Source organism: Pelophylax lessonae (genome assembly GCF_965119305.1).
Source record: "Pelophylax lessonae genome assembly, chromosome: 1".
In the NCBI taxonomy this organism is placed as follows: domain Eukaryota; kingdom Metazoa; phylum Chordata; class Amphibia; order Anura; family Ranidae; genus Pelophylax; species Pelophylax lessonae.
This window is the reverse complement of record NC_138768.1, coordinates 717,796,169-717,810,158: the sequence shown is the minus strand read 5'-3', so window position 1 is coordinate 717,810,158 and position 13,990 is coordinate 717,796,169. Positions and strand designations below refer to the sequence as shown.

Sequence of the window (13,990 nt, the reverse complement as noted above, 5' to 3'; positions counted from 1 at the left end):
TGAAGGGGCGCCCTCACCCGTTTCCGGGGTGGGGGAACGTCTGCGCTTCTTTCAGGAACCCTAGTCTTCCTTCATTCAAGACAAATGGGTTCGCAAACTGATTTGTTCCGGGTACAAGATCGAATTTTGGTCCCGTCCAGGGGACAGGTTTTTTTCAATCCAATCTTCACCTGTCTCCAGGGCGTTTGAAGGATCTCCAGGAGGCTGTGCAGGATCTCCAGGCTTAAGGAGTGATTGTGCCTGTTCCCCCTCATGAACGCTCTCAAGGTTTCTTTGCAAACCTGTTCACTGTGCCCAGAAAGGAGGGCAAGGTGCGTCCAATCCCAGATCTCAAGGCTCTGAACTGCTTTCTGCGGGTGCAGAAGTTTCAATTGGAGTCCATTCTGTCGGTGGTGGCATCCTTGAATCAGGGGGATTTTCTGGCCTCCATCGATATCAAAGATGCGTTTCTGCATGTCCCCATATTCGAGGGACATCAGCGATTCATCCGCTTTGTGGTGGCAGAGGAGCTCTTACAGTTTGTGGCGTTACCCTTTGGTCTTGCCTCCGCTCCCAGAGTTTTTACCAAGGTCCTGGCCCCGGTGCTAGCCTTGTTACGTCAGAGAGGAATTCCAATTTTGGGATATCTGGACGATCTCCTGTTGCGAGCAGACTCTCATTCGGATCTGTTGGGAAACATCAGAAATTGTAATTTTCCCTACCCTCTTTTTGTTCCTGCTCCGGTCTATCCACTGCATATCCCTCCTGGGTTTGTCCCGCTCCCCCACCCTTTATATTTCCCTTTTCTTCAAATCCCCTTAAATTTGATTTCATTAAGGGTAATATATGTTGAGTTGCATATTCTTAGATGGCTTTCTCTCCTTCAAGACCACATTGCTTTGGCAGGTTACAGTGCTGGATACACACCTAATTTATTTTTATATCAGAATCTGCCTGTTGTTCAGATGTTTTTTTTTTTTCTTTTCAGAAAAAGATATAGTTCTTTATTGAAGGTTAAACAGTACATGGTATAAATAAGTACGAAAATAAAGCATTCAGCAGTAACATCAGTTCAGTAAACAGGTAGTAGAAAAACAGTACCTCTAAATACAACTTAAAGCTGCAACAACATACCATGTCAAAGTAAACATCAGAAACACCATTTATCATGAAAGGAAATAAAGGAAGGTAACCGGGGGTTGGGGGAAGGGGGAAGGTGGGAGTCATTCCGATAATCGTGAGCTATACAACTAAAAATTATTTGTGAAACATACACACATGACCGATACCATAATTGGTCAGCTCAGATCCCAAAGTAATGAAAGGGTCAGTAAAGGGAAGAACAGCAGCAGAGAGCAAGAGGGCCAGGAGAAGGCGAGAGGGAGGGGGGGGGGGCGAGGGGTTTGAGGAAAAAGGGGAAAGAAGGCAAGGAAGAAGAAAAACGTGAAGCAAAACATCAGAGCATAGTGAGAGATAGTCCACTGCAATTAAACCACTCAGCCTGTCAATAGCCTATCCATAACCAGTTGAGGCGGAGCTAAGGCTGGGTGATCCAGCCACGGCTGCCATAGTGACGAAAATTTCTTATGTGCCTTGCGGTGCTGGTAGGTCAATTTTTCTCGAACTAGAGAAGCGTTAACTTGAGTAACCCACTGTCCTGCGCCGGGGACCATGAAGGATATCCAGTATCGAGCAATAAGCTTACGTGCTATATAAAGCAATCGTAAGATAGCCACATGTGCATTAGGAGACAAGGTCTCCACCTCCAGGGCTCCAAGCAGGCAGACCAACGGATCCCTCAACAATTGAAAGTTATATACTCTAGAAATGGTATCAATTACCGTTGACCAATAGCGAAATAATTTGGGACATCTCCACATCATATGTATGAGTGTGCCCTGGTCTCTATCACATTTCGGACAAAGAGGAGAGGACCTGCGGCCCCAGCGTAACAACTGCACCGGCGTCCTATAGGCTCTATGGAACAGTAAGAGATGTGAAACCTTATGAGATGCAGATACCGATACCAGTGGAATCGAAGAGAGACACAGGTCCCAGGTCCCTCCATCAATGGGGCTGAGGTCCCCCTCCCACCCCGCCCGAGCCGGCAATGAGGCCGGATCCTGCAAAGAGCCCAGCAAAATAGCATAAACATTAGATATCATGCCCTTTCTGTCTGAAACCTGGAAGACATCCCCGATCAATCGGTGAGTAACAAATTGTAGGTAGGAGGACTGTGCTTGGGCCGAGACAGCATGTCTCAGCTGCAAGTACCTGAAAAAAAAGTGCCTAGGTAGACCAAATTCTGTCAGTAACTCCTGGAAAGACTTCAATACATTGTTTCTAAACAACTGTGTCATAAAGCAAATACCAAATTGCTCCCAGAGCTCCACGCCTTCCAGTTTGAGCAATTCCCTATAGTTTTGGTTATGCCAGACTGGGGTCCTAGACAGGAATCCCCGGATCTGAAGCATCCCCTTGACACAGCGCCAGACCATCCAGAGCAGGTTAACCGTCGGCAGCCCCGTCTGCACATACTCAAATCCCGCCTCTAGATGAACCAGCACCAGAATGGAGCCAATAGGATCCAGTGGGCTTAAGATACCCCAGCCCCCTATGTGCTGAAACTGGGAGGCCAGGAAATAAACCCTAGGGTCCAGGACCGCCAGCCCACCAAATTCCTTTCCCAGCTGTAGTGTAGAGAGTTTAATTCTAGCCACCTTCTTACACCAAATAAGGTCACGGAACTGCGATTCTATCCTACGAAACCATCTTCTGGGTATCCACACCGGGGAGTTGTGAAGGACATACAGGAGCTGAGGAGACCAGACCATTTTAATTAAGTTGACACGCCCTGCAACAGATAATGGTAGTTTGCACCAGCTCGAGCATTTAGAATGAAACTTCTGCAGCAGAGGTACTAAATTCAGGGTCAGGTATGCAGAGGGGTCCGGGGATGCAATAATCCCCAAGTACTTAACCGATTCAACCACTCTAACCAAAGAGGTGCAGTCAGGAAGAGGCGCAGGCATCGGATCCAGTGGCATCAGGACCCACTTGTCCCAGTTGATGGAGAAACCCGACAAAGACCCAAAGGAATCTATTATGGACATCACCGCCTGGATGGACTCCCGGGTGTCACCATGATATAGCAAGGTGTCATCCGCATAAAGCAAGATGACATCCATGCGTGGTCCCCGCCGGAAACCCACGATCCCAGGGGAGGAACGGATCCGTGCTGCCAAAGGCTCTAACGCCATGGCAAATAGCAATGGGGAGAGCGGGCAGCCTTGCCTGGTGCCCCTATAGAGACCGAAGGACTTAGACAGAGCTCCATTGATTCGTAGTCTAGCCATCGGATTCGCGTACTGCACCCGCACCCATGAAAGAAAAGTCTTACCCACCCCAAATCGTTTCAGGACCGCCCACAAGTATGTCCATTCGATACTGTCAAATGCTTTAGCGGCATCCAGTGAAAAGACAGCCCGATTGCCCGGGTTATCCACAAGGACTTGGAGGTTAAGATAATGGCGTCTGAGATTCAGTGCAGTCGAGCGAGTAAGGATAAATCCCGATTGGTCACGATGTATAATTGTCTGTATAAAGTGAGATAGTCGTGTGGCTAGAATTTTGGCTAAAATTTTAACATCAGCAGTGAGTAGGGAAATGGGCCGATAAGAATCCGCCAGCAAGGGGTCCTTGTCTGGTTTAAGTAGCAGGACCACAATCACTTCAGACATAGAAGCCGGCAAGCTCCCAGTACGAAGCGACTCATAAACCCGGAGCAGGACTGGCACCAATTGTTCAGCATACCTCCCATATACCTCCGAGGGAAGACCATCCGCCCCCGGAGATTTACCATTCTGAGTAGACTTCAAAGCGGCAAAGATATCATCCTCCGAGAGAGGAGCATCCAGCATAGCCACATCCGAGGCAGAGAGTCTGGGCAAGTTGCAGGCGTCCAGAAAATCCTCAATCTCCCGGACACCAGCTGTCATTTTGGAAGAATAGAGGTCAGCGAAGAAGTCACGCATCACCCTCCCAACGTCAGACGCGGCATGCCACTGCACCCCCCGGGAGTCCCTAATCCTAGGTTTTAAATGCCGCCGGTTGTTGTGCACGGACCAACATAGCCAGCATATGACCCGTGTTTTCCCCTTCCTCAAAGTACCTTTGCTGCAGAAAAAAACGCTTATTTTCGGCTCGTTAAACCGACACTGTTTTAGCTAAGGTCTGAGCGGCCAACCACGATCTCTGAGTGACGTCTGATGGGTCTGCGATATAAGCTCCCTCCGCCCTAGACACCTCCTCCAGTACAGTGTTTTCCCAAGCCTTAGTAGCAGTCTTAATACCATTAATGATATACATTAATTGACCTCTAAGGAATGCCTTAGCAGCATCCCAAACCACCCCCAGCTCAGCTGTATGTAAATTATGGGCAAAAAAATCGGACAGCAAGGCCGGCACAGGGTCAGGGCTGGGGAAGAGAGTCAACCAAAATGAGTTGAGTTTCCAGAGAGGCTTGCTCCGTCCCACAGGAAAGGCCAGGCAGACCCAAAGCGGAGAGTGATTAGAGACCAGCCTCGGCTCGTAATCCGCCCCAACCACCAGCGGCAGGAAAGAGTCATTGCCCAACCCCATGTGAATCCTAGAAAGACATGAGCAGCCGAGAAACCGGAATATTTCCGTTCCCCCGGATGCCCCAACCGCCACACATCCATCAGTCCTATTTTCCTCACCAGCCGGGAGAAGGGCATAGGCCCACCAGCCATATGAGGGCCACCGGAGCGAGGGGAGAATCTATCCCACTGAACATCCAGCACTGTGTTGAAGTCACCCAGCATTAGAAGAGGCACTACAGGAAACTTAGCTACATGATCAATAATGAGCATGATAACCCCAGTGGAATATGGCGGAGGTATATACACCGCTATCAGTATACAGGTCATACCCGCTATGTGGCACAATAGAATAACAAAGCGCCCCTCCGAGTCAATCACAGTTTGCGAACAGGTAAATCGAACCTCCCTTTTGATAAGAATACAGACTCCCCTGGAATAACTGAAAAACAAAGAATGATACTGATGACTAAACATTCTAGGAGCTAAGTTAGGTACAGTAGTCGGAGGCAAATGAGTTTCCTGCAAGCAAACAATATCCGCCCGCAGGCGTTTAACATTTCGGAAGACTGCCGTCCGCTTAACCGGTTCTCCGAGGCCCCGAGCGTTCCAGGACACTATACATACAGTATCAGCCATAGTCCTGGAAAGGACATACAAGTAGGAGAGGCATCCAGAACACAAAAGGGGGCACACCTGTGGGACCAGGCACCCACAGAAACATCCGTGAGGGCACCCCAGAGCAGAGGACATCCAAAAAGACATGATAGGCAAATAGGCAAAAATAGGAGAAGAGAGACAAGGCACAACTTGGAGTAGGAGCAGAGGGAATCCAGGCCAGTGGTGATGCAGTGGGCCAGTGCTGTAGGCACAATGGAAAAAAGGTCAAAGTCACATTCCAACAGAAGTGGAAAAAAGGAAGGGAGGGGGACCACATCTGCCACGTGTAGGGACAAGGACCAGTCAATAGGGAATGTCCAACCAGGACAACGAGGGGGAATCCGGGGAGGGGACTGCAGATGCCACAGCAATCTCCTCAAAAACTACGAACATGGTAGGGACCGGTACAAGTGTTGCAGCCGGACAGCATCCGCCAGTTCACAAGAACCGAGTACAACATCAGGACATCAGGACAAAAGAGAACCAGGTAGTTCCCCAGTCAAAGTAGCGAGACATGCCTGACGAAGGGGTCCTGTGCGGCTCCGAAATGTTGCACCATTTTTTGATGTGATCGTATCTTGAATAAAGTTTTTTGGACTGCTTTTGCAAGATCCTTGGTGTGCTGGCGAATATGTATTTACTTGTCAAAGAATAAGACCTCATCTCTGGCAACCACGCGAAGCTTGGAAGGGAACAGCATAGCATAGGGAATATTGTGGTCCCGTAGTCTCCTCTTAACATCCACAAATTTTGCCCGCTGTTTTTGGACTTCAGCAGAGTAGTCAGGGAACAGCGAAATCTTGGAATTGTCAATCTTCAGGTGCCCCTGCATTTCTCTGGCTTTAGTAAGGATAATGTCCCTGTCCTTATAGTTAAGGTGCTTGAAGATAAATGTACGTGGAGGGGCACCTGGGGGGAGGGGGCGCATAGGAACTCGATGCGCACGTTCCACAGAAAACATGGCGGTAAAAGAGTCCTGCCCAAATGTAGAAGTTAACCAGCGTTCAATAAAGGTCACAGGATTCTTACCCTCAGCTCTTTCTGGGATGCCAATAGCCCTGATGTTATTCTGGCACATCCTGTTCTCCAGGTCGTCCAGCTTGGCAGCGTGCTGAGCCGTGAGGAGGGCAGTGTGTTTTACCTCCCTTTGCATGGGTGCCATGTCGTCTTCCAAGGAGCTCACGCGCCCCTCCACTGCAGATGTGCGTTCCCTGAGCTTCTGCATGTCATGGCGCATAAATGACAGTTAGGCTTTGACCCCCTTTAATTCCGCAGTCAGGGCCGTGATTGATGTAGTGCAAGTTGTTACAGCCGCCATGATGTCCCTCAGGGTGGGCTCCGAGTCAGGAGACGGGGAAGAATGCATTGGGGCCTGCTCCAAGCCAGCCGCCTCCCAATCCCCCAGCTGGCGTGAGAAATCCCCCAGCGGCCCAGTATCGTCAGCATCGGATTGCGATTCAGGGGCTGGCTGGAGGAGAATCCTGGGACACCGGCTTGGCAAAAAGCTTTTGTGCAGCTTCCATGTACTTCTCCTTTTGAGAAGCACGCTGCTGGGGGCCGCAACGGCCAGAGCCGCCTTGCCATCTTTACCCCTCTTGGACATGGTGAAGGAGAGGTCCGGAACACTCACCAGATGTGCCCTGACGTGCAGAGTATCGCAGGGTCCTCCCGGGGATAAGTATGAGACGGGGTCCGGTGTTGGAAAGCATCGATAGCAGGATGATCGGCGGAGCTAGTGTCTCGCACGTCCTCTCACATCCGCAGCTCTGGCTTACCGTGTTGTTCAGATGTTGACCATTGTATTCTACTGTCCAAGCCGAGATGTTCCTTTATTTGCCTGAGTTGTTTATACCATTTATACCTTTTGTAATTTTTGTGTATTTGTGAACAGGGCACAAAGAAAATACGTTTTCTATGTGCGCTAGTGGTGACTAGTGTTTATCCAGTGCAAAATCTGCCAGTCTCTGCGCTGTGAACAAACCCTATAGGATAACTATGGTACAGTTATCCTTTAAATCAGTTTATAAAGGAAGTTTTAGTAGAGGTGATAATACTGACTCAGCTTGGTTGTAATGCCATTGTTTTGTATTGTTTGCTGTTACAACTGAGTTTCCATGTCTGAATGGAGTGTGCCTTTGATGTATCCCCCAGCTGCGACTAGAAATTGGAAGAAAACAAAAACGCTTGATTGAAGTGAAAGATGAGATTATTAAGTAAGTTTGTTTTTTGGATAAAACTTTTACTTTACTGATGGATTTGCATTATAACCTTAAAATAATGATGAGCATTTTTTTTTTTTTTTTAAATGAGAAAAGGTTTTATTGAGAACAAAACAACTTCCAGTGTATATACATTTAAAAAAATAAGCAGGTATTCATACCACATCAGACATTTCAGTACATCAAAACCTATCCATGCCAAGAGTACAATACACCTTCCAAAGGGCCAAGAGTACAATACACCTTCCAAAACAGATATTACAGAATTAGTCTTAACTAGTATGTAGGGCATTGTAGAATTTCCGTTATTAATTGTAGACTTCTAGTCATTAAATGATGAGCAAATTGACCCAAATCCATAACTGCCACAAATCAAGTCCACCTGTAGCAATTATTCCTATGTGTATCTCTGAAAATTTTAGGTGATTGGCTTGGTGATTGTCTCACTGTTCTAATTCTAGCCTAGAGAATAAACTATTCAGTGTCAGGGAGCATAAGAAGACCTGGGGCCACTTAATGAAACTGGAGGATAAGCAGTTTAACCTTCAACTGCGTAGGGTTTTTTCTGACTGTTAGGGCAGTAAGGATATGGAATTCACTTTCACAATCGGTGGTGTCAGCAGGAAGTATTGATAGTTTCAAAAAACTCATAAATATACAGGGATATGGTATGTGTTTTCTTTTTTTGACAGGAACATACTCACAGGTTGAACTGGATGAACTGGTTTCTTAATTCAACTTTACCAACTATGGGTCAGTGACTTGTTACAAGACAGCTGAACGAGGGATAAAATGTCTGTAACCTGTCCTCCTTGATCTTGTTATACACAAAGGGACCAAACAATTCGAATACAAGCCAATAATAGTAAAAAAAATTTTTACTGATCTGAACTTAGATTTAATTGTTGTCTATGGGACATTGCACAAAGTACAGATTACTAATTTAGTGATAAGTACAGAGCAGTAAAACAGAATCAGAAAATTTTTCATTTGAGTGCAGTAATTTATTCACGTTTACTCGTTTTCTCCCCTTCCACGTGGGCGTCGTAAGTATAAATGAGAATATTACTGCCAATGAAGAATTGTACTGCTCTAAATGTTTATACACCTTTACTCGCCTACACTCAACATTACTCAGGTCTTTACACACAGTTTTTGGCCCCTTGCACACGGGCGTCACAAGTTCCTGAGTAAACAGTAAATGAGAGGACGCCCATGTGCAAGGGGCCTTAAGTCAAATGGATGGACAGCTCATGATATTTTCTATTTATAGGAAACAACCAAGACTTAACCAGCTACAGAGGGAATGTTCAGAACTAGAGGAAAGACAGAAATCCATAGAGGATGCTAAAACCTTCCTAGACCACCTTGGACAGCTACAGGAGGATTACTGGAAGTGCAGGACTAAAAAACCCCACACCAAGGGAACTGTAAGTGGTTAATTAGCCAGCAACTCTGATAAGGAAAATTAGTTTAGATTTTGAAAGCTTAAAAAGGGTACCATATTACTCATTTATGTCATGGATTATACCCCACTGAGTATTACCACATAAAAGATTTTGAACGAAGACTATCCCATATATGGAATATTACTGTAAACATTACAGTGGCAAGTCCCTGATTGACTGCATTGCAATCTTAGCTGAGGCACCCTGTCTTTCAAAACATAAATTTCACAGGTGACACATTGGCTTTTCAAGTATGCAGGATGTTATTTGCTGTTTGGGTCTGCTTTAACCCTTTCGCTGCCAGGCCCTGCATTTCACTTTTAAACTCAACTGGCCAGACCATTTTTAAAATTTTCCCATTCCATTTTTATTTTTTCCTTACAGTTTTCAGAGTTTGTAAAAGACCCCACAAACCATATTTTCTAAAAGTACATGACCAGTAGAATAACTGATTTTTAAGGCCCCACTGTATTTGCGCAAATATTTATCAAAACAATGTTTCCGCTAAAAATACACTAAAATCATTATTAGCAGATAAAAACACCGCAAATTTTACAAAATTCCTGTTAAATAAAAAAACTTAACCTGTATTTAGTTAATAATTAATAAATAAAATAAAAATTGGTGATGAACCAAAACGAACTGCGCAAATGGGTGTTCACACTCAAATGATTATAGGTGTATTAAAGTACACTAATTATATATTGTGAACTCTCAAAATAATCGTGAATACATAAATCAATAAATAAATATAAATAATTAAATATGTGGGAATATCTTCCACACTGCGAGCTGCAAACAAACAACGTGATATAAGTGAATTAAAGAAATATATTGCGCGCAACAATATTTTTTTCGCAAAAAGTGCATTTGTGCAAATAAATACAAATAAATATAAAAAGTCATTTTGTGCTAAAAACCATCAAAAGTGATTAATTAAAACCACAACAATTGATAAAAAGTACAGGCTAATTATGAACGAATAAATGAACGAATAAAGTGCTCAGATCCGCCTGTCAGTTTCTTAGGCGGATCTGATCGGATTCCCCATTCAGCCCTATGGAGCAGCGGATGTCAGCGGTGACATGTCCGCTGACACCCGCTGCCATCCGCATCCGATCCTGTCCGTGAAATCCGGACGGATGGAAACCCTATTTTCCATCCGTCCAGGGGATCGGATCGGACAAGCGGACCGCTCTCATCCGATTCCCCATAGAGAGCAGCGGGGCTCTGACACCTCCCTCTCTGCACTGTGTGCGGAGACGGAGCTGTCATCCGCCGGCTCAGCGGGGATCGGCGGATCGATCCCCGCTGAGCAGAGCACAGTTTCGCAACGGAATGCGAACCGTGTGAAAGAGCCCTAAAACATCAAGGTGATTAGATTGTTAACCGTAGCAATGATTAAAAGCACAGACTTGATAGAAGTGGTGTCTAAAACCTCCACACCTTCACCCAGTGCTCTTAATAAATACTCCTTACCAGAAGGATATGACCCCTTAATTATAGGGGGTCATAATATGCATTGGTATCCACAAAGAATCCGGACCATCCACATAACTTTTCCTCTCACCAGCAAGGATGTGTGATCAGATCAGGCCGTGCTGACGTCATCAGGGGAACCTGACGAAACGTGCGTTGGGAACGTGAGACCGTAGACTTCCGGGTTGGCGGAACGCAAGCGTGGAACAGCGTTCTACACTCCAAGATACCGAGAACTGTGATTGTATTGAGGCGGAAATTCATACGAAATGTAGTAAGTGCAATATGTATCAATAAAATGCTTTATTATGCTGATATACTGCACAATGAGAGCCTTCTTTTATTGCCCCTATATGTCCTGTAATTTGGAGTTCCATAAACATCTGATCACACATCCTTGCTGGTGAGAGGAAAAGTTATGTGGATGGTCTGGATTCTTTGTGGATACCAATGCATATTATGACCCCCTATAATTAAGGGGTCATATCCTTCTGGTAAGGAGTATTTATTAAGAGCACTGGGTGAATGTGTGAAGGTTTTAGACACCACTTCTATCAAGTCTGTGCTTTTAATCATTGCTGCGGTTAACAATCTAATCACCTTGATGTTTTAAGCACTTAAGGACTTTATTTATTTATTCGTTCATAATAAGCCTGTGCTTTTTATCAATTGTTGTGGTTTTAATTAATCACTTTTGATGGTTTTCAGCACAAAAGGACTTTTTATATTTATTTGTATTTATTTGCACAAATGCACTTTTTGTGAAAAAAATATTGTTGAGCGCAATATATTTCTTTAATTCAAATAATTAATAAATACTTGTAAATTTTAAATTGCACCTTTTTGCCAAATGGTGAAAATTAAACGTACGCAAAAATGTAAATACCCAAATTTCTCTAAAAATCTAGAGGTTTTTATTTTTCACTTATAGCTTTTAGAGTTTGTAAAAGACCCCCAAACCACATATTTTCTGAGAGCACATGACCAATAGAATAAAAAGAAGGTGCCACTGATTTTTAAGGCCCTGCGATATTTGTGAAAATGTTTATCAAAGCAGTATTTTCACTGAAAATACAGTAAAATCCTTATTAGCAGATACAAACACAGCAAGTTTTACAATATTCCTGCTAAATTAGTACTAAATATAAAAGCTTAACATGTGTTGAGTTAACAAATATTTATACATTTTAAATTACGTCTTTTTGCAAAATGGTGAAAATCAAACGTAGGCAAAAATTTAAATATCCAAATTTCTCAAAAAATCTGGAGGTTTTCATTTTTTACTTACAGCTTTCAGAGATTGTAATAGACCCCCTCCCCTCCCAGTCCCAACCATATATTTTCTGAAAACACATGACTAGTAGAATAAAAAAAAAAAGGTGCTTTTCATTTTTAAAGCCCTGCGATATTTGCTCAAATGTTTATCAAAACTATATTTTCACCAAAAATACACTAAAATCATTACTAGCAAATATCAACACAGCAAATTTTACAAAATTCCTACTAAACATAAAAGTTTAATCGGTTTTGAATTAATAAATACCAAATATTTGTCAATTTTAGGTTGCGCCTTTTTGCGAAATGATGAAAATAGAATGTTGAAGCAATGCAATGCCTCCGCACTGGCTGTTTTAACCCCATTTTACCAACAAATGGATTGCACGAGGTTGCTGGGCGTTTGTGGCATTTCCCTGTTGACATAAATGTGTAGTGTTCGGCAGATGGCATCGCTACAAGTTGGTTCAACTTTGGCGCGAAGCATCATGGCATCATCACCCAGGTCCAATGCCTATGGCAGCTTAAGAGGGGGGTGTTTGGCAGGTGGAAAAAACGAGCAGTTGAGCTATGTTTATGCCGTCTGTGCAATGCATGCGGTTGTGGTGCATTTGTTGGAAACATGAGGTTAAAACAAATGGTGAGGAGGCATCGCATTGCTTCCTCACCACCTATCGGTAGTCACTGGAGCACAATATGAACATGGATCAGGCTTCAGAGGCAAGGAAGATTTAGATGCATGTCTAAATCTATCCTTGCTATGTTTTTTATTTTTATTTATTTATTTATTTTCTCAGGTCGCCTTTCAGGACAGCACCTGGAGAGAGCGCAGCTCCACCCAATCCACAGGAAACACTGTCAAATAAAAACTCCTCCTCTTCCACCATGCCTCAGTCATTTGTGTTTCCTCCGCCATGGTGGAAGCATTGCAGGAGCTATGTGGAAGGGCTGCACTCTCTCCAGGGGGAGAGAAGGAGTTGTTGCCCATTGTTTGGTATTTCAGATGGAGACCATCCCAGCTCCCCTCCCTGGAGTGTCAAAGGGGGTATGCTCCGGAGCCTCTCACCTCGTTCGCTCAGGGGAGCTGAGACCCATCGGAGGATCCGGTCCGGGCGTCAGAGGTCTGCGCTTCGGCCAGTCGGCAGGCGGGGAGTCGCTTTAGACTTTCATATCTCCCGCACTTTCGGACTCTGATCCCGGGGACGCGCGGCGTCACTTCCGGTGGACGGGACTTCCGGTGGGGGCATGGCGGCGATAGCTCCAGCCGCACTACACGCAGGGGTCAGAGGCAGGTCGCAAGGTCGGCGCTTCCGGTCCACAGAGAAGGACGCGGGAAGCGGTATTTAAATCTGAGAGATCTGCCAGCAAGCTGCGCTTTCAAACAAACATGGAAGAAAGGACTGCAGCAACGGTGGAAGCAGGCACCGCCAGCGCCGGCCAAGCTCAGGTAGGAGAGGTGCAGTGGTGCCTCTTTTTATATACCATGTGAGCTTTTATTTGGGGTTTCTTCTTTCCCTCCTTTGGAGCCTGCCCTGTAGACTGAGTAACTGTTCCCAGTCTGACAGGATATGTATGCATCTGGGAGTCTTTCTTCTGATCCTTTTTGGTGTGGGTCACTGTTTCTCCCTTGCAAAAAATCACTAGGTGGTGGTTTTTAATAGTGGTTATTGGGGATTCATGGTGGCTTTTTCTTTACTAGGTTAAAGCCACAGTGAAGACAAGAGCCCCAGCATCAAGGAAATGCCCTTCATGCAAAAATCCACTCAGAGATTCCTGGGTGAAACCACTTTGTAAATCCTGTATTGCTGATCTGGTGAAAGAAGAGTCTAGTCAGCAGAATAGTGACTTCATCTCTTCATTCAAGGAACTCACAGACACCCTGTCCTCAGTTCGTTCCCTGTTATCCAGGACGCCACCAGTTCTATCAGATTCCCAACAAATGGGTGGAACATCTTCCCAGCCATCTACTTCTAAATCTGCAGTGTCTAGTGACTCAGAAGATGAAGGGGAAAGTGCTCTCTGTTCCCTCAGGGTTTCAGAGGAGGAAGAAAAGGAAGAGGTGGCTAGATCTATCCTTGGAAGAAGTTGATGATTTGCTGGGGGCGATTTACACCACGTTAGAAATCGCAGAAGAAAAAGTGCAAGTTTCAATACATGACAAGATGTACCAGGGCCTAGAACAGACAAAACGCAGGGTTTTTCCTGTTCATAAAGTTCTTACGGAATCTATTGAGAAAGAGTGGAAGGACCCAGAGAGGGCCCCTTTTTTCTCTAAATCCCTAAAAAGGAGATTTCCGTTTGAAGAGGATAC

At 45.0% G+C, this 13,990-nt stretch overlaps 1 protein-coding gene across 1 annotated transcript in view; it reads left to right on the top strand.

Moving 5' to 3' along the window:
• Positions 1-13,990, top strand: part of CENPU (centromere protein U) — a gene marked incomplete at its 5' end in the record, with an annotated part of 186,207 nt that overhangs the window by 130,800 nt on the left and 41,417 nt on the right. Inside the window, 2 exons of the mRNA XM_082249264.1 lie at positions 7,410-7,471; positions 8,751-8,907. Coding sequence (XP_082105390.1) covers positions 7,410-7,471; positions 8,751-8,907 — 219 coding nt within the window. The remainder of the gene's footprint in view (positions 1-7,409; positions 7,472-8,750; positions 8,908-13,990) is intronic.